This window comes from Nannobrachium achirus (assembly GCF_963921795.1).
Source record: "Nannobrachium achirus genome assembly, chromosome: 8".
NCBI lineage: Eukaryota > Metazoa > Chordata > Actinopteri > Myctophiformes > Myctophidae > Nannobrachium > Nannobrachium achirus.
Window position 1 is genome coordinate 28,817,582 of NC_137817.1, and position 22,024 is coordinate 28,839,605.

The 22,024-nt window shown below is 41.0% G+C and overlaps 1 protein-coding gene and 1 pseudogene across 2 annotated transcripts; both read left to right on the forward strand.

Moving 5' to 3' along the window:
* Positions 1–330: 330 nt before the first annotated feature.
* LOC308290034 (P2Y purinoceptor 13-like) lies at positions 331–7,694 on the forward strand (the record flags this gene model as incomplete). The annotated part of the gene is made up of 3 exons (XM_080731811.1): positions 331–791; positions 954–1,281; positions 7,680–7,694. 3 exons carry the CDS (start codon positions 331–333, stop codon positions 7,692–7,694), a joined length of 804 nt encoding a protein of 267 aa, XP_080587937.1.
* A 4,151-nt stretch (positions 7,695–11,845) lies between these two features.
* LOC308290035 (P2Y purinoceptor 13-like) lies at positions 11,846–12,800 on the forward strand (annotated as a pseudogene). The gene has a single exon. The product of its transcript is annotated as a P2Y purinoceptor 13-like (transcript).
* The last annotated feature ends 9,224 nt before the right edge of the window (positions 12,801–22,024 follow it).

Below are 22,024 nucleotides of genomic sequence, written 5' to 3' on the forward strand. Positions count from 1 at the left end.
TGTTGTGTGAGTTAGTTTTCAGTTGAGGTCGTGTCCAAGAGGGCAAGCAAGGTTTCAGTACCAAGGCTACCACCTGCACAGTAAGTTGTTGAAAATATCATTTTGAATCCTCTCTCAAGTGAACTTGCATATTTACTCTTCAGTTTAAAATACTAAATGAACAGGCGTAAAGATGTTTGTCTTTTGCTAGATTGATTTGCAGGTTTTGATATGAAATTATGAAGAAACAAATATTTGAACTATTTCCAGTGTCTTATTCTCAATTCAAACAACAAACTATACTAATCATACTAAATGTCTTTGATCTCTGTCTTAATACCAGATTTTATCATGGCATCTAACAACACATCATCTTCCTCCATTGACAACACATCATCTCCCTCCACTGAATGCCCTCCAGTCAACTATGACACAGTTGACGTGGCTGTCGCATGCCTGTACTTCCTGATCTTCCCCATAGCATTGCTGCTGAATGGAGTCGCAGCCTGGATCTGCGTGCAGCTCCGCTCCACCTCTACCTTCATTGTGTACCTGAAGAACCTAGTAGCTGCTGACCTTCTCATGACGCTGACAGTCCCTGTAATATCAGCCAGCTCACTCCCGGGAGCTCAAATCGAGTTGAAAGTGCTTGTCTGTCGTTATTTTTACGTCATTTTCTTTTGCTGTTTATACATAAATATTACTTTGATGGCACTCATCAGCCTAGACCGCTTCTTCAAAATTGTCAGACCCTGTGGCAAGCTGCTGGGTCAAAGCCTGGTCTTTAGCTATGTGACGACCACCTTGACTTGGTTAGTGATATTTGGTTTCACAGGTCTCCCGACCATGATTCTAACTGACCAGGACCCTGGCAAACCAACGAAAGACTTCTGTATGTCCCTAAAAGGTCCGAATGGTCTGAGTCTTCACAAGGGTGTTGTCATATTTTGTGACGTTCTTTTCTGGTCTGCCAGCACGGTGATTATGGTTTGTTACGTCTGCATCACCAACACGGTCATCCAATCCTTCAGAAGCTCTGGGAGCAACAACAGCCAAGGGAAAGAGAAGACCAAGCTGCGAGTGTTCTTGGTTCTCCTGGTGTTCTTTGTGTGTTTTGTTCCGCTCCACATAGTGAGGATTCCATTCACACTTCATGAAGTGCAGGAGGACCATGTCTGTTCTGAAGAGTGGCTACATATTACAAATTATCTGACCATTTGGCTCTCAACAACTAATATCTGCCTTGACCCCCTTATCTACCTCTACTTGTGCAGAGAGTTCAAAGACAAACTAGTTGATCTTGTAAAAGCTATCAGAGCTGCATCAAATTCAAACGTAACATAAAACACAGTCTGGATTCACTTTAAGAAGATTGTGTGTGTGTGTGTGTGTGTGTGTGTGTGTGTGTGTGTGTGTGTGTGTGTGTGTGTGTGTGTGTGTGTGTGTGTGTGTGTGTGTGTGTGTGTGTGTGTTTCATGCTTCAGTGGACTTGCTTCAGTGGAATTTTAGATGCTTATCTAAATCTAATCTGTGTTAGATAGATATGTACTTAAGTATTTCGTTACTTTATAGTACTGTATATTTGTTGTACTTTATACAGTATACTTTATTGTTTTGACATTTATTTAGTTAATTATCCATCCATGTACATGTCTAACTATAGTATCTAACTGGCTATTTACAAAGTAGCTACTGTAATACTGTAGATACCTACTGTAAATGCACTTTGAAAAGGATTTCTGGCAATGGACAGGCAATCAACTCCTTTCACAACTTAAAAGTGATGTTGAACTTTTATTTGTGTATAGTCTATATGTTGTGTAACTAATTTTGACAGTAGTGTGAATAAAATCCTCAAGATTCAATATTCTGTTGGGCTACTCTTCTGTTAACATTAAGATACAGTACAAAAGCTTAGGCCAGTCATTTTCCCTATTTGCATCTTCCCAGATGCAAAATTCTGGGAGGTGTGCCCAGCTGTGACCACTCCATCACAGATAAAATATTGTATTTCACATAAGGAAAATTAAAGTTGTTTGTTCTACAATAATACATCTGCTGTGCTTTGGCCACATCTTCCACTTCGTCTAGTCTCCAGCAATACTGTAGCATCCATTATGTAAATGGCCTTCTCCCTCTAGTTGAACAAGGAAGTCTCCAGAAGAGTAAATCAGAGTTGACCTGGGTGTTATCTCTGTGTTATCTCTGTCTGTAGCAAAAAACAGCACAGAGGCGTCATTTGGCCAAGGGGGATTCCCTCTTGACCTATAGTAAATGTTTTGTCCCCCCTGCAGGACACCTGGGTTCAAATCTTGGGTGTTACATGATCAGCACAGTGTTGATTTCGTGCCACTGCAACCACACTTGCAAATTATTGTCAGTAGTTTTAGTCCTCATAGCTTTGTTTTTATTTCGTTTTCGTCAGTGAAAAAAGGTAGTCGACGAACATTTTCCGCCATAGTCTTAGTTGACGTAATCAACACTGCATCAGCATGGTGATTATGCTCCAACAACATACCAACTTTGCCAACACACCAAGGCTGCATGGTCGTCAAGGCTAGGTCACGCCGCGCGCCACAGGCTAAGGTTGAGTCTGACCTTGTCCTCCAAATCTTTGTGTGATAGAAACCTTTTTCTCCTTTTTTATATTAACCACTTGAACCCTAGCGTCCATATTCTGTGAAGAATTGCAGATCTACAAGCTCACAAGCTATTTTCTGCAAATAGCTTTGGTGTGGGGGGGGGAAAGAGCAGACTAAGTACAGAGTAAAAGGTCAAGTTTTTTAAGTATTGACGGTGGTTAAATAATTACCTGAAAACTGAAATTGACATGAATCCAACAACCGTCAAACAATGAAACTATACAGAATCTATGAACAGGTTGTAGGGGACCCTGCTTCATCTATTTCTCAGCTAAGGGGTCCTTGGCCTGAAAACGTTGAAGACCCCTGGTTTACACTTATTGATATAGTATTAGTGATAGGCTTAGTTCTGCAGTATTTCTGCATTTTTAGGGTGCTTCCTCTTTCACTTCTCTCCACTACCTGTCACCCCATTTTATTTCTGAGGTGTCAGTTGAGCAGCCTTCATGAGGTCCAATGGACTGCTGTCTGACTGTGTGAACGTGTTGTTCGCACGGATTGATATTTCTGTCCTAGTTCCACCTGTGAACTCTCAGAAGCATCGAGAGGATTGTTCTTTGAAGTAGGACTATTTCTGCATTTTTAGGGTGCTTCCTCTTTCACTATATTTCTCACCCGATATTATTTCTGAGGTGTAGCTGAGCTGTGGTCAAATGGACTTCATTCCTGTCTGAGTAAAACACTGGAAGGGTGGTTGTCACTGACGTTTAGGAGTTCAGGTAGGATTCAATATTACAATTCCTTCATCCTGGAAAATATACTGTTCATTGTGACTTTTCTGTGGTATATCTTTTGTAATACGTGATGTCCTTTCTATGTTAAAGAGCTGAATCAGTTTTTACTTCTAGCTCTTGACATTCTTGTGTGTATAAGCTATACTGTAAGTTAAGTGTATCCAGGTCTTTGGTGCCTCAATTTCCCCAGCAGGATCAATAAAGGTTTTGTCTTACAGTATATCTTAGATCTCGTAATTCACTGCCGTTCATATTGAAACACTTTGGGAAAAACACAAGCCACAATGTAATCAAAAACAACTATAGTGTTACCCTAGTACAAGCCATTCAAAATCGCAAATTTATATCAAAAGCTTTGTGGTGTTCCCTCTCCTGATTGGATGACCCACCTAAAATGAATTTCTATTTACTTTATATTGTATATTGCTTTTGGCTAAAATAAGTGTTAGCAGTTGTTGCTATAGACTATAGAGTAAGGAAAAAAGCTGCAGGTAAATTCTGTAACATTTATAGAATACAAGCTGACAATGTGATACGTTATGAAAACGAACTTGCCTGGCATTGTTAGGGTTATTGTTCTTTTATTGCAGCATGTTCAGAGGAATGTCTCTTCATTTTTTGTGTGTTATTTATAATAAATGTATTTATTTCAATATATATGACATCCCCTGGACTGAAAAACAAACAAAACAACAACAAATAACTACACCCTCCTTTACAAAAAAAAAGGAAAAAAAGGAAGACAGACAGACAGACAGACAGACAGACAGACAGACAGACAGACAGACAGACAGATAGACAGACAGACAGTAAAGCAGTTATGAAACACTTTCTTGGTGAAAGCTGAGGTGTTAGTGGACCACTTGAGGTCATCAGCAATATGCACCCCCAGGAACTTAACTTAACTGGTTAAGTGCCAATCCCGAACTAGTTCTGGATTTCGGAACCAGGCTGTGGTGTGCTGATCCTGAAGAGGTTCGGGATTTCGTTTTATATTATATAACATTAGCGAGCAGTCAAAGGGACACGCAGGTGAAAGCAGACTCACTGTGCTGTGTTCCATTGGGCGATGACGCAATCATGAAGCGTATAATCCTCATAGACTCCTATTCATTGCGCTGCAAAGAAACGACTTTATCTCCCCAAAACGATTAGATCGCCGAGAACCGCTTTTGTTCACGGCGACACTGGGCCGCAACGGTCGGCCGTGGTTAGAATTTTTCTTCTGCGTGTAAAAGTAAACAATCTGGTCAACATCAGGGATTAGTGAATTTCCACAACATGGACACGATCGTGGCTTCCGGCTCTTCAAAATAAAACACAGTGAATAGCGGAAAATGGTGACAGACTGTGGCACACTGCTTTTGGATTATTACAAAAAATAAAAGCACTAAAATGTTAATGGTACACATGGGGGTTAGGAATATGGTGTGAAAGAGTATGAAAGGGTAAACATTAACTTGATGACGGTTAATGAAGTGAAACAGTCTGAATGGAGAAGTTCGACCGAGTTCTCTATGACCTTTTGAGAGTTCATGCAGCTTCATTTGAAGGTTTACAGTTGAATGTCCAACATTTTTACATCTTGTTCAGTTCTTGTAAATTAATCCCAAATTACAATGATATGGGACAAGTCTGTCCACATGATGATGCTATCGTCCTTTAAAGGGAGACACGTGGAATATAGATGTAGAATCGAATAGAGTTATATATATCAAATAAAAGGTTACAGATGTACTGTAACTGTTTTACTGTTGTATCATCTTTAGATCATCAATGCTGAACAGTGTTGTCACCAGCCAGTGTCCACAGCAGAATTACTCCACCAAAGGTACCTGACAGCTGACCCTGAAGACAGCCATGATGCTACAGACAGGAAGCTGCCATTGTTTTCCCTTCTTATTTCTGTTATTCACACTTCAGCTTAGTCCCATACTGGCTTACTTCCTGAAAGACTGTACTATTCTTTACTCTGACAATGTCTCTGCTGGTGTTTCAGTGGATTGTAAAATCCGTCACCTCCTTAGCATACCAGACGACATTCCCAGAGACGTTATATCACTAAATGTATGGGGAAATAAGATCCAAAAGATACACAGGACAGATTTTTACCATCTGTCAAATCTCAGAGATTTGGATCTGAGTGGTAATTCAATTAGTCATGTAGATGACTGGGCTTTTGTCCCTTTGGTGCAACTTAAAGTACTCCTTATGGACAATAACAAACTGACAACACTGACAGACAATATGTTCCAGGGACTGTCTTACCTCTTGATACTGACCTTGGATGATAATAATATTACATCCATCAACCCTGCTGCCTTCCAGTCACTCACCAGCTTACAGGAACTAAGTCTGATGTCTAATCAGATTGCAGATATCATCACCATCTTAAAACTACCAAGCTTACAGGTGCTGAACATCACAATTGATGAGTTAGAGTCTTTTCAGTCAAAAGATCTGCCATTAAACATGTCCTCTGAAGTCAGGGAGTTAAGAGTGATGTCACATTCATTACAAATGTTTAGCATCACAACAGCTGTATTTCCACGTCTTAAGTCAATCGATCTGGTTTTCCAGGGTAATGATAATGGATGGGAGTGGGACATACCAGACAAGTATTTTCTAAGGAATATAACTACTGTGTCTTTGTGGGGTTATTACATGTCTTATAACTCCACCAGAAAGGCTCTACAGTGCCTTGATTCACTTGAGAACCTAGAGCTGGGATTTGAGGATGTGTGGACAGACAGAGCTCTCTTAAATAATATCTGCAAAATACCCACACTGAGGACACTCAGTGTGCATGGTATCATTAATGACAGCCTTAGTGAAACACTGTCCCCTTGTACTCAACTAACCAACCTGGATCTATCAGGTAATTCCCTGACTGAACTGTCTAAGGATTCAATAAAACAAATGAAACAACTGAGTCACCTGAACCTTGCTGTCAACCAGCTTTCCAAAGTGCCAGACGATATTAAGAATCTCCTCATACTTCAAATCCTCGACCTGAGTTCCAATATTATTAATGATTTAAGCTGCTCAGACTTCTTAAATGTAATCAGACTCACACACCTTTATCTAGATTACAACAACATCCCTGCACTCAGTGTGTTTTTCAACATCTTAATGAGTTAAAGGTTCTAACTCTGAATCACAATTCAATTCAGACGTGCAGCAAAGGGGAATTCATGAGTTTGAAATCACTCAAGCAATTAGACATGGAATATTATGGATGGCATATATGGAACAACATTTATTTGGAAGGACTAGATGAACTTGAAACACTTAGTCTACATTTTATTAATAACCCCTTAAAATCTTCACCTCTCCATGAATTACAATGGCAAAACTATAATACCACTTTACTGCAGAGCCTGAAGAGCTTAACAATACAATTCAATCCAGAATACTCTGATCCATTTCATATCCATATCGTAGGGGACATGCTCTCAGATACGAAACATTTGGAATGCATGTATGTTGTCCATATTGAACAACCAGAACAAATCTCATTTAAACATGTACCAGAGCTGAAGACTCTTTCCTTAATAAACTGTAATGTGATGTCCCTGGATTTCCTGGCACAAGCCAATCTGACTAGACTCTCCTGGCTGGACCTGAGACAGAATGAGTTGACGGTGATCAATGTCTCTGTGCTCAGTTTTCTCCCTGCTCTCAGGTATATTAACATGGCTGACAACCCTTTAGCTTGTGATTGTTCTAATGCTGACTTTCTGCAGTGGGTGCAGAACAACCACCAAACATTGGTAGTTGACGCTCACCGCATAACTTGTGGCTTTCCTCTGGTTAAAGAGGGAACCAGGTTTCTGGACTTTGACTATCATTCCTGTTGGGTGGACACTAGCTTCATCTGCTTCATTTCCTTCACTTGCGCCATTGTGCTAACTCTGCTCACATCCTTCACCTACCACTTCCTGAGGCTGCATCTTCTCTATGCCTACTACCTCTTCCTGGCCTTCCTTTATGATGCCATGGAAAGAAAGAGGGGGTCTCCTCAGCGCTACGATGCCTTCATCTCCTACAACGTTCACGATGAGCTCTGGGTTTGCAGAGAAATGCTTCCAGTGCTGGAGGGAGAGCAGGGCTGGAGACTCTGTCTGCACCACCGAGACTTCCTACCAGGTACAAACCTCTCTGTCTCTAAGGCCTATTTATCTATCTGAACCTCTCTCTGTCTGAAAAACCTTTTGTCTTTAAAGGTATTATTATAGTATGTAGGCTAATAATATCCTTTTATCTGTCTCTCAGTGACACAGTTTTAAACGTGGTGTGAATAATGTCTGTGTTTTGTTTCCAGGTAAACCCATCATAGAGAACATCACAGATGCCATCTATGGCAGCAGAAAGACCATTTGTGTGATCAGCCATCATTACCTGGAGAGTGAATGGTGCTCTAGAGAGATCCAGATAGCCAGGTGGGGGCGCCATTTCTCTGATGTTTCACTGTAAAATTCCATGAAAAAGATATGAGGGCCACACATGAAAGGGCCAGCACAATTTGTGTATTATGCAGAAGTGACTTAAAATTGTATTTGTTTGTTTTTTGTTTGTTTGTTGGTTTGTTTTATGGCATGGCAGGAAATAAACTATACCCTTTATGTGACAGTATCACACTATAAACTTTATTTAATGTAAATAAAGCATTAATCAATACATTAATAGAGTATTAATAAAGCATTGATTAATAAAGTAAATGTTTTTTGTTCTTTGTTTTTAAATGCAAGTAGTAGTTTGTCACACTGTAGATAAAGTGTTACTTAGTGTAAATGAAACTTGACTGAGTGTAAATATCCTATGGTCTCCAGCTACCGTCTGTTTGATGAACAGAAGGACATATTGATCCTGGTGTTTCTGGAGGACATTCCAGCCCATCAGTTGTCTCCCTACTATCACATGAGGAGGCTGGTGAAGAAACACACCTACCTGAGCTGGTCCCAGGCTGGACGGCACCCTGGACTGTTCTGGCAGAAACTACGCAGAGCTCTGGACACACCTCACACTGATCTGGCTTTGAATGAATAATCTATGTAATGTATACATGCATGCATTGTTATACAAATGATGGACTATGTGGCAAATGACCCAAATAGTACTGATAAGAAACTCAGAGGTTCAGTGTCCAGATGTCAGACCATAGATATGTATGCGTTAGGCCCAGTGTGATGTAGGTAGGCCAATCACAGGCAGGTAGGGGCCGGTCTTTTCGTAACCCAGGTTGCGTTCGGATATAGGAACTGAGTGCAATGGTGTAGACTTTGGTCGTTCGTTTATTCGAACGCACCCTATTCTGACAAGTCCCGCAAAAGACGCACGGTGATTGGCCAGTAGTCACTTTGAGTAGCAGCGTGCCTTTCGGACATCCGCCCTCCCGTTTTTTACAGGTTGCTAAACTTCCTCCAATGAACTGCAGTGGCGAATTAGGTATCTAGCTTTTTATATCTATGTGTCAATTTGAAGCAATTTTACAAGTATTAGGCCTTAGATACTTTATTTTTTTTTACATTTAGGAAAATATAGCCAACTACCAGTCTTTGTACGGTATGTTTTTCCTCATCACACCATACAGAATTTCATTCACTCTTTAGAAAGTCCAGGATGAGCGCAGCACCTGCCCTGAATTGTGGCTATAGAATACAGTCACCATTTGGATCTCAAAGACTAATGTCTGTCTGGATCCTCTTCTCTATCTCTACTTGTGCAGAGAGTTCAAAAACTGACAGTTCACTCACTGGTTAAAGATAGAGCTATCTGTCCTACATCAAATTCAGACAAGTACTATATAAAAACATCCTCCTTTGATTTTAACTAATAAAATAAGTACATTAGATTGTGTGTGTGTGTGTGTGTGTGTGTGTGTGTGTGTGTGTGTGTGTGTGTGTGTGTGTGTGTGTGTGTGTGTGTGTGTGTGTGTGTGTGTGTGTGTGTGACTCCCTGACTGGCCAACCAGAAAAATACATTCACTTTTTGCAAGCGGGGGTGGAGTTCTGCAGTCGGAGAAAGTGGCAGCCGTCTTTCACCGGCTGTCCGCACTGCGGAGCACGGCCAGGCCGCTCGCGACCATAGCGTTTGCGATCATTGTAATGAATAAGCTTCAACAGACTAGTTCACATGGACCTTATCAATGTAACTAAGAGTTACGATTGGGTACATATATTTTAAATGGGCAGAATTACGAAAAGCCAGCCTATTATGTGAGGAGAACTATAATCTGGCTGTCCTCTTCCTCTTCCTACCCAAGATGCACTGCGCTTTTTCTTTCTATTTCTATTCTCTCTCTGATCCAGAGGATTAAACTAATTAAAACATATATTTTCGGGGGAAAACTACTGTTTTGCTATGTAATTACTGTACCTTTTTCTTCCCTTTTTATTAATATCACGTAGATGTGTTTTTTGGGGTACTTTATATAGCTGTAATGAGGCTATGAAAAAATAAAAAAATCCCATTCACTGCCACTATAAAAGAAACTGCAATGGGTGATTCTGTCCCACTGGGATTAAACAAATTAAAACATATATTTTCGGGGAAACCCCCTGTTTTGCAATGTAACTACTGTACCTTTGTCTTCCCTTTTTATTAATATCACCTAGATGTTTTTCCTTTGGTACTTTATATAGCTGTAATGAGGCTATGAAAAAATAAAAAATCACACCCGTGTGAAGTGGAGCTGTGTGTGTGTGTGTGTGTGTGTGTGTGTGTGTGTGTGTGTGTGTGTGTGTGTGTGTGTGTGTGTGTGTGTGTGTGGATCATGTGTACCGATTTTTGTGACATTTGAAGAAAATATGTAGGAAAAGGAGCAAAAAGTGTGTTTTGGAGAAAATTCAAGATGGCGGAAAATCTAGCATGGCGCAAATGGGCGTGGCCTATATGGGGAGATGCGTCATGACCCAAGGAATCCAGGGAAAAAATATTTTTAATTTTTCGACCTACGGTTCAAGAGTTACAGGCCAAAACGTAAAGTGGGGTGTTATAGCGCCACCATGAGGCCAAATGACACAATTATTTTTTATTTAATCCTTGAAATCATTATGAACCTCCTCTCCAAGTCTTGAAACTGTAGCCCCTGTGGTTTGCGAGAGACAAATAATTGAATGTGAGTTTTTGCGATTCCCATTCTAAGTCAATGGGGAAAATTAATTCACTAATAAATTAATATCAATTAAACTATAGAACCTTTCTCTTAGAAAAGTAATAGCCCACGATTCCCGAGTAAGCCGGTCGATTTGACATATGGCGCGAGTGTGTGGTGGCAAAACTGTGGGACTAGTGGCGTGCCGAAGTTTAGGAAGTTCAGGCTACATACAGACAGACACACACACACACACACACACACACACACACAGACACACAGACCCACACAGCCACGTATAGGGAGCCTGTGCTTCACACAGCTCCAAAAAATCCCATTCACTGCCACTATAAAAACAATCTGCCCAGGGTTAATGTCCCACCATAGTAACAGGGCAGAATGTGGCGGGATTTGCAAAAGCCTGAATTATAGCAAAATCTGCTTCAGTGGACTTGTGTTCCACAAACTTGACTTGTAGTGCCCTCTATTGATCTTAAAAGGATATAGACACTGCATGTATGAAATCCTTTATAGTAAAATAAGAACCCAATCTCATGGGACTGTGCTTGTTGTTATTAAGTAATCAAGTATTTATTTACAGTACTATACTATATTATCTATTATAATATACATTATTTTGCCATGTATTTGTTTATCCATGAGTCTACAACTAGAGTAGTCTATCTAACTCTCTTGCTATTTAGATAATACAATAGCTTCCTAATGTATACAGTACATACACTGGAGAGATTTCATACTTTAAGCTGATAACGTGTAGCTGCATATATTGAAAACAAAAAATATATTTCCACAGGTTAAAATTTGGTATACATAACACATAAAACTGGTATACATTGTCATGTGGATCCACTCTTCTGTTTCATTCAGATACAGTATTAGGGCTTTATTGTGGCATTGGCTAAGGGCCAGAATATGTTTCCTATTTTGCATCCTCCCGGACGAAGTGGTCACAGATGAAATATCGTATTGCACATTAGGAAAATGAAAGGTGTTTGTTCTACAGTGATACATCTGCTGTGTGATTTCATTGTTAGTTCTCAGTTGAGGTCCTGCTCAAGAAGGTGAACAAAGTTCCAGGACCACCTGTAAGTTTTTGAAAAATTATATTTTTAATCTCATTATAGAAAAAGTTATGTTTTGCAAGGTGTTTCTGGGTTTTGATTGTAAATGTATGAAAGACCATAGTGTCTTTCACCAGTCTTTCCATTACTTTCTATCTACATTATAAATTGCTATAACTGCTGAATAGCTGAAGCCAAAATGCATTGCTTCCTTTCTCAGAATCACTGGCAAAATTGAATTGTAAACAAATTCACAAGTATTTCATTACCACATTGTAATTTATATTTCTCCCCTTTTTCTCAGGTGCAGCGATGACATCTAATCTTACATATCATGTTCCTGTGGTGGAGTGTGCCACTTTCAACCCCAACTACATTGTCATCACAATCTTCTACTTCTTGATATTCCCTATAGCTTTGATTACCAATGGAGTAGCAGCCTGGGTCTCCCTGCAGCTCCACTCCACCTCTACCTTCATGGTGTACCTGAAGAACCTAGTAGTCGCTGACCTTCTCATGACGCTGACATTCATAATCAAAGCTGTTAATGATCTTTCAGGGGAAGCGCACCAGCTGCACATATTTGTCTGCCGTTATTCTGATGTGGTTTTCTACACATGCATGTATATAAGCATCACTCTAATGGGCCTTGTCAGCCTGGACCGCTTCTTCAAGATCATCAGGCCTTTGCGGAAGATTGTTGGGCCAGAACCTTATCTTCGGCAAACTGATGTCAGCCCTGGTCTGGTTGGTACTGTTTGGAAGTACGGCTGTACCGAATATGATTCTAACTGACCGACCTGCCAATCACACTGGCGAAATCACATGTATGTCTCTAAAAAGACCAGCCGGAATTCATTACCATAAAAGTGTAATCATTGCCATGAATGCTTTATTCTGGTGTGTCAGTGTACTGGTTGTGGCGTGTTACATCTGTATAGCTAAAAAGGTTATCCAGTCCTTCAGAAACTCTGGGAGCACCAACAGCCAGGGACAGAAGAAGACCAAATTGCGAGTTTTTCTGGTTCTTGTTTTATTTTTTGTGTGTTTCGGACCATACCACATAGTGAGGATACCATACACTCTCCAACAGACTGAAGGACAGAAGGGCTGCCCTCGAGTTGGGGCCAGGTTTGCTAAGGCACTTACGCAATGGCTATCTGCTACAAATGTATGCCTGGACCCACTTCTCTATTTCTTCCTGTGTAGAGAGTTCAGGGAAAAACTTATGTCTATGATGAACAATATGGGGATCAGATCCCCATGAGTAGCAGAACAGAGAACATTGGACCATAAAGAGGGTGGTGATTGAGGTTATATACCTGTAGTGGTATATATTGATGTTCCACATAGTTAGCTCAAGTGTGCCTTTATTAATGTAAACGTAAAGAAATCTAAATAAAATCAAGAGCAAAGTCCAATTTATAGGCCAGTTTAAAAACAACACGTTCTCCAGGGCCAGTGTTGTATAGCGGTGTTCTACTTTGGCTATTTGCTATTATTTTTGAGCGGTGGTCACAACGCTCCTATACGTGGCCGTGTGTGTGGGTATGTCTGTCTGTCTCCGTGTCTGTCTGTCTGTCTGTCTGTCTGTCTGTAGCCTGCAGTAACCTTTTCTGACCACACATGTTAAGGGAGGGGCGCTGTTGTTCAGGCCAGGCCAGACCAGGCACACACACACACACACACACACGCACACGCACACACACACACACACACACACACACACACACACACACAGGGGGGAAGGGGGGGGGGGGACCACCGCTCAGTTCACACGGGTGTGATTTTACTGTAAGATTGTATAATTCTGAAAGACCAACCAAGCAGAATTCAGACACTTCTCACGTAAACATCATAATGTTATTGGCTGTTTTTAATAGAACATTTGCATTTACTCACAAGTACTCTTAAAGATAATTTTAAATATTCAGAAAGAAGTGGGTTAGTGGATATATCTTCATCATACACCACTGTTGAGGGCCTTCTCTCTTACGTTTACATTGTGCTTTGTTCCTTCCACAACATCATGGTCCAGGGCCTTTTCGGATATTTACATTGTGCTTTGCATTGCAATATCTTTTCCAAACAAAGGAAAACTTGTGCCATATGGTATTTCATGGAAGTGTGTCATACATGAAGAGACTAAAGATTGAGATAAAACACTGACATGAAATACAAGGAGAATATATGAATTAAGATAAGTTGGTAAACCTTTCTTAATATTTAATACTTACTTAGGAATCTGGGATACAGGTTTGTACGACGATGTCTTTAAATGAAATTGATATTTTCACCCACTGTTAGTCTGCCGACACAGAATTTGGAATGGTGTGGTTACTGGATCTTGTGGCCTAAGACTCCATCAAGAAACTTTGATCCATTAAATTCCATTAAATACAAATACTTTGGAACCCCTGACACCATTAAAGAGTCAATGGGAGGGAGATTTGGGGACACATTTTCCTGATGAATTTTGGATGGAAGCCTTAGAAAGAATACATCTAGGGCTGTCACGATTATGACATTGTATATGACGGTCACTCAAATAATTACAAATTAATTGTGTTTTTGTCGTTTACAATTACATTTCTGTTTGGCTTGTAGGCTTTGATGTTGCACATGGCAGATATGACACATAACCTAAATATACAAAGAAATGACTGACATATTTGACAACTTCTTACTTAAAAAAAGAACAAGTGGAAATAGCCGATCTACTCACAACACGTCTTATCACGATGTGTTGTGACTGTGAGCTTGTAGATCTGCTATTTCTACTATTTATGAAAATGTTTGAAAATATATGAACATTTTTCAACAATGATTATGACGATTATGACAAAATAATTGTGATTATGTCAAATAAGCGATTTTATTTAATAATTTTAACAGGCCTATACATCCTTCTGCATCTTCAATTATCCATCAGTTTAAGGTTGTGTATTGTCTTCACTAGTCCAAATTAGCTAAGTTTGCGCCTAATATCAATCCCATATACAGTACATGACCGTTGCAGGCAAGCTCCAGCCACCCTTTCACATCCATTCTGGTTGTATTTCTACAAAGTTAAACAACTGAAGTGTTGGACATGCCCATAGAACCTTGTGTTAGCATTGCAGTGTTTGGAGTAGCTCCACAAGATATTATGCACATTAGTCATCAGGCACAGTCTACAGAATATGATAGTACTTGCATCTGTTTTGGCTAGACCTCCGAGGAAGCTTCAGTTATGGTTTAGTGATCATTTGGAGAAAATCGAGAGGGGGTGCTTATAAATTCTACGCTATTTGGCAATTCTTTTTTAAATTGAGAGAATGAATGTTGCTGATGTTACCATCTCATAATTTTCCCCCATTGAACTTTCTTTACAAGACATTTTACAATGTGTTTAAAAGTGTACATAAAAAAGGTTGTGGCTCTGTCTGAAAGGTATCTTTGGATGGGTGATATATTGTTTATTGTCCCATTGCTTTGTGTTTAATAAAATATACCAATAAAATACATCTTATTATCTATCCGTGTGTGTGTTTGTGTGTGTGTGTGTGTGTGTGTGTGTGTGTGTGTGTGTGTGTGTGTGTGTGTGTGTGTGTGTGTGTGTGTGTGTGTGTGTGTGTGTGTGTTGTGTGTGCGCACAGCACTGCACACGTGTGTGAACACGCATAAAGCAAGTGCAACACAGCATCAGTACTGCATCATGTGTAATACACTGTACATTGGTCCTTCAGCATGCCTTGTGTTCAAGAAAAGACCAAGACCTTTGTATTTCCATATTCAACGACGCCACGACCTGTGAAAAAACCCAAAGTGGGTTGCAAATGTAGTCCATCAAAACAATCTTTAACACAGAACAAGGACACTACAGTATTTGTTTAGGTTGATGTTTTGCATTGAGTTCATTTCATATACGTTACCTATTAGTACAGTAGGTCATTGCTTCAGTGTCTGCATGTAGTGTACATTTAGCAAACAGAACTATTTCAGTGATTACTCCAAAAGTTTGGTTTAAACCATAAATTCACTAGGACTGCACCATCAACAAGATGTGTTTATTTGTTGCAGAATGCATAGTGGCATAATTGATGAGTATGTCAAGAACATGCATATATTTAAAAACATTAAAGGGGAAGACCACCCATTTTCAATATTGAACTATGTCATTAAAATAACTTAGAGGAGTGGTGCGGAAATAGAAAAAAAGTTCCCCCCCTTCTGTGTTGCCTAGAACTTGAAGATTGATTTTGGGTTTTGTATTGTAAAGTACAATGGTGTGATCAAGTTGTACAATACAAACCCCAAAATCAATCCTCCAGTTCTAGGCAACACAGAAGGGGGGGAACATTTTTTCTATTTCCACATAACTCCTCTAAGGTATATTAATGACATAGTTCAATATTGAAAATGGGTGGTCTTCCCCTTTAAATACTTTTAAATCAAGTATTTGTTTCACTGGTGATGGGGGGGGGGGGGGGGTCCCTGATTTTCATCTCTGGGAGTTCCAGCTAGAACTTCAAGCCACTTTCTCCAATGGTTTTGGGGGGCGCGCCTGGATGACGAATTTCTGCTTTTATGTAGATCAGGGGTCTTCAAGCCCCCCATACTATTCTTCTTTCTTATGAATGCTTTCCATTCTGTCATACAGAAACGTGAATGGCGCTTGCACTGTAGCCTTGCATAGAACATTAACATTCTGTGCAGCTCACAACCCAAACATCTCCTGACTAGACACATAACTTAAAGATGCGTGACAATGTGAAATCCATCAAACCTGAGAATGGAAGTACAACAGGGCGGTCTTCACAGCCTCTTCACAGCTTTCATGACATCTAACAATTCAGCACTAATTTATTTGGCAACGAGTGACTCCCTACTCCCTGTGTAGCATGCAGTTTAACCTGTGACCTGTGTAGCATGTATTGCCTCCATCAGGTGCACATACGGTAGGAGCCAACCAGGGCTCGAGAAATTGCCCTTGTTTATTGTTTATTTAATGGATCCCCATTAAATAAACCCCATAATAAACCCCATAATCTCCCTGGGCTCCATATACATACAAATAAAAAAACATTGTAAATAATTACAATGCATAATAAAAAGATAATATCAGTCTTGCCGAACCACAGTTGCTCCCCACCCTGCTCTCATATCAATAGTGTCTGTAGGTTGTCACTTTGTTTTCTCTTCCTGATAAGTCTAAAAAATGTTTTAGTTGAGCAAGGCCGTCTCCATGTTTCTTAAAAATAGTATAAAAGGCACGAAAATATCAAATTAAGTTGTCAGCACTTGCTATGCAACACTTTAAAAAACAGACAGCAGAAGGACATTTTAACGTTTCTCAGACATGGGTGTGAAGTGTTGTACATTATAGGATATTATGCAAGTAATACTCAAAAGTGTGAACTTGCTACTGTGGGAAAGTTCACAAATTTAGTTCAGTTTACAGTTCAGTTCAGTTTCAGTTTTATTTTTATTAAGTGTGCCTATGCATAGCATGGGCAGACTTATTAAGTGTGCCTATGCATAGCATGGGGACACTTATTGTTCTCGCTCATATTTATTTAAGTCTGTCCATGCAATTCCCCAAAAGTTTGGCACGCTACTCCTCCCACAGTTTTTGCACCACACACTCGCGCCATATGTCAAATCGACCGGCTTACGCGGGAATCGTGTGCTATCAACTTGCTAAGAGAAAGGTACTATAGTTTAATTGATATTAATTTATTAGTTAATTAATTTTCCCCATTGGCTTATAATGGGAATCGCGTTCAATTATTTTTTTCTCGCAAACCATAGGGGCTACAGTTTCAAGACTTGGAGAGGAGGTTCATAATGATTGTAAGAATTAATCAAAAAATAATGACATCACTCGGCCTCATGGTGGCGCTATAACGGCCAACTTTACCTTTTGCCCCGTAACTCTTGAACCGTAGGTCGGAAAATGAAAATTATTTTTTCCCTGGATTCCTTGGGTCATGACGCATCTCCCCATATAGGCCACGCCCATTTGCGCCAGGATAGATTTTCCGCCATCTTGAATTTTGTCCAAAACACACTTTTTGCTCCTTTTCCTACATATTTTCTTCAAATGTCTTAAAAACCGGTACACATGATCTATGAAGCCACGCGATAAACATAGTCAAAGGATATTTCGATAGTTCGTACCGTTCGTTCGTAACGCGCTTCCAAAGTTAGCGGGAGGGGCCCGTATGGCAAAAAATTGCCCTAACTCACAAACAATAGGTCGAGTCAACACTGAATTTCAGCCACAGGTCGGGGGTGGCATACTCAACCAATCCCCAAAAGCATTTCCACTTCGACCCCTAGGGGGCGTCACAAACGCGTAAAACGTAACCGTTTCGTGCCGGAACACGTTTTTCACGGGGACGGACCCTCTCACAACGAAACACAGACAACTTGGCGGATGGTCTCACCGTCCAAACCGCTACACAAGGTCGTGCATTGCAGGCACACTTGTCAAAATTGACTCTGTCAATTCTAGTTAAGTGTGCCTATGCATAGCATGGGCAGACTTATTGTTATCGCTCATATTTACTTACTTAAGTCTGTCCATACTTTTCCCCAAAGTTTGGCACGCTACTCCTCCCACAGTTTTTGCACCACACACTCGCGCCATATGTCAAATCGACCGGCTTACTCGGGAATGGTGTGCTATCAAGTTGCTAAGAGAAAGGTTCTATAGTTTAATTGATATTAATTTATTAGTGAATTAATTTTCCCCATTGACTTATAATGGGAATCGCATTCAATTATTTTTCTCTCGCAAACCATAGGGGCTACAGTTTCAAGACTTGGAGAGGAGGTTCATAATGATTGTAAGAATTAATCAAAAAATAATGACATCACTCGGCCTCATGGTGGCGCTATAACGGCCAACTTTACGTTTTGCCCCGTAACTCTTGAACCGTAGGTCGGAATATTAAAATTAGCTTTTCCCTGGATTCCTTGGGTCCAGACGCATCTCCCGATATAGGCCACGCCCATTTGCGTATGGGTAGATTTTCCGCCATCTTGAATTTTCTCCAAAACACACTTTTTGCTCCTTTTCCTACATATTTTCTTCAAATGTCTCAAAAACCGGTACACATGATCTATGAAGCCACGCGATAAACATAGTCAAAGGATATGTCGATAGTCCGTACCGTTCGTTCGTAACGCGCTTCCAAAGTTAGCGGGAGTGGCACGTTTCGCAAACGATAGCCATAAATCACAAACAATAGGTCGAGTTGACACTGAATTTCAACCACAGGTCGGGGGTGGCATACTCAACGGATCCCCAAAAGCATTTCCACTTCGACCCCTAGGGGGCGTCACAAACGCGCGAAACGTAACCGTTTCGTGCCAGAACGCGTTTTTCACGGGGACCGACCCTCTCACGACGAAACGCAGACGACTCGGCGGACGGTCTCACAGTCCGAACCTTCGCACAAGGTCGCGCATTTAGCGAGCTGCAGGCACACTTGTCAAAATTGACTCTGTCAATTCTAGTTAAGTGTGCCTATGCATAGCATGGGGACACTTATTGTTCTCTCTCATATTTATTTATTAAGTGTGCCTATGCATAGCATGGGCAGACTTATTGTTATCGCTCATATTTATTTATTTATTTACTTACTTAAGTCTGTCCATACTTTTCCCCAAAGTTTGGCACGCTACTCCTCCCACAGTTTTTGCACCACACACTCGCGCCATATGTCAAATCGACCGGCTTACTCGGGAATGGTGTGCTATCAAGTTGCTAAGAGAAAGGTTCTATAGTTTAATTGATATTAATTTATTAGTGAATTAATTTTCCCCATTGACTTATAATGGGAATCGCATTCAATTATTTTTCTCTCGCAAACCATAGGGGCTACAGTTTCAAGACTTGGAGAGGAGGTTCATAATGATTGTAAGAATTAATCAAAAAATAATGACATCACTCGGCCTCATGGTGGCGCTATAACGGCCAACTTTACTTTTTGCCCCGTAACTCTTGAACCGTAGGTCGGAAAATGAAAATTATTTTTTCCCTGGATTCCTTGGGTCATGACGCATCTCCCCATATAGGCCACGCCCATTTGCGTATGGATAGATTTTCCGCCATCTTGAATTTTGTCCAAAACACACTTTTTGCTCCTTTTCCTACATATTTTCTTCAAATGTCTTAAAAACCGGTACACATGATCTATGAAGCCACGCGATAAACATAGTCAAAGGATATTTCGATAGTCCATACCGTTTGTTCGTAACGCGCTTCCAAAGTTAGCGGGAGGGGCCCGTTTCACAAACGATAGCCATAAATCACAAACAATAAGTCGAGTCACCACCGAATTTCAACCACAGGTCGGGGGTGGCATACTCAACGAATCCCCAAAAGCATTTCCACTTCGACCCCTAGGGGGCGTCACAAACGCGCCAAACGTAACCGTTTCGTGGCAGAACGCGTTTCAGACACAGGCATTGCGATTGAGCTGTGCTGTACTTTACTGCACTGTATTGTACTGTACCGTACCGTACTGTATTGTACTCTGTCTTCTGTACTGTACTGTACTGTACTGTACTGTACTGTACTGTACTGTACTGTACTGTACCTTACTCTGCTGTAGTGTACTGTACCCAGGGGAGGCCTTAGCTATGTTTCACCAGTTTCAATTGAAACGGGCCTCAGCTACCAGGGGGCCTCCAAGAGCTAGCCAGCAAGCCTCGTTCAACTTGCAACACACATAACACTTTTTAATAATCATATAACCTTGTTAATATAACGCCATTTAGGTCAATGCTATAACATTATGTAGTGATATAATAATAATATATAAATAGCAGCCAGTCATTGACTATAAGTCAACTTCTGTGTGCGATTGTTGTGCGTCTACTGTGGCCTCGGTGCGCCGGCGGTGGCGCGAGGGGGGCCTCATCAATAGCTCTTGAAACGGGCCTCCAGATTACTAAGGCCGCCCCTGACTGTACCTTACTGTATTGTAGTGTACTGTATCTTCTGTACTGTCTGTGCTGTAGCTTACTTACGTGATCTATAAAGCCACGCGATAAACATAGTCAAAGGATATTTCGATAGTCCATACCGTTCGTAACGCGCTTCCAAAGTTAGCGGGAGGGGCCCGTTTGGCAAAAAATTGCCCTAACTCACAAACAAAAGGTCGAGTCGACACTAAATTTCAACCACAGGTTGCGGGTGGCATACTCAACGGATCCCCAAAAGCATTTCCACTTCGACCCCTAGGGGGCGTCACAAACGCGCGAAACGTAACCGTTTCATGCCAGAACGCGTTTTTCACGGGGACCGACCCTCTCACGACGAAACGCAGACGACTCGGCGGACGGTCTCACAGTCCAAACCGCCGCACAAGGTCGCGCATTTAGCGAGCTGCAGGCACACTTGTCAAAATTGACTCTGTCAATTCTAGTTTAAGTCTGTCCATGCAATTCCCCAAAAGTTTGGCACGCTACTCCTCCCACAGTTTTTGCACCACACACTCCCGCCATATGTCAAATTGATCGGCTTGCTCGGGAATGGTGTGCTATCAAGTTGCTAAGAGAAAGGTTCTATAGTTTAATTGATATTAATTTATTAGTGAATTAATTTCCCCCATTGACTTATAATGGGAATCGCATTCAATTATTTTTTTCTCGCAAACCATAGGGGCTACAGTTTCAAGACTTGGAGAGGAGGTTCATAATGATTGTAAGAATTAATCAAAAAATAATTACATCACTCGGCCTCATGGTGGCGCTATAACGGCCAACTTTACGTTTTGCCTTGTAACTCATGAACCGTAGGTCGGAAAATTTAAATAATTTTTTCCCTGGATTCCTTGGGTCAAGACGCATCTCCCCATATAGGCCACGCCCATTTGCGTATGGGTCGATTTTCCGCCATCTTGAATTTTCTCCAAAACACACTTTTTGCTCCTTTTCCTACATATTTTTTTCAAATGTCTTAAAAACCGGTACACATGATCTATGAAGCCACGCGATAAACATAGTCAAAGGATATTTCGATAGTTCGTACCGTTCGTTCGTAACGCGCTTCCAAAGTTAGCGGGAGGGACCTGTTTGCCACAAAAATGCCATAAATCACAGACAAAAGGTCGAGTCAACACTAAATTTCAACCACAGGTCGCGGGTGGCATACTCAACAGATCCCCAAAAGCATTCCCGCTTCGACCCCTAGGGGGCGTCACAAACGCGCCAAACGTAACCGTTTCGTGCCAGAACGCGTTTTTCACGGGGACCGACCCTCTCACGACGAAACGCGGACGACTCGGCGGACGGTCTCACGGTCCGAACCGCCGCACGAGGTCGCGCGTTTAGCGAGCTGCAGGCACACTTGTCAAAATTGACTCTGTCAATTCTAGTTAAGTGTGCCTATGCATAGCATTGGCAGACTTATTGCAATCGCTCATATTTATTTACTTATGTCCATGCTTTTCCCCAAAGTTTGACACGCTACTCCTCCCACAGTTTTCGCACCAC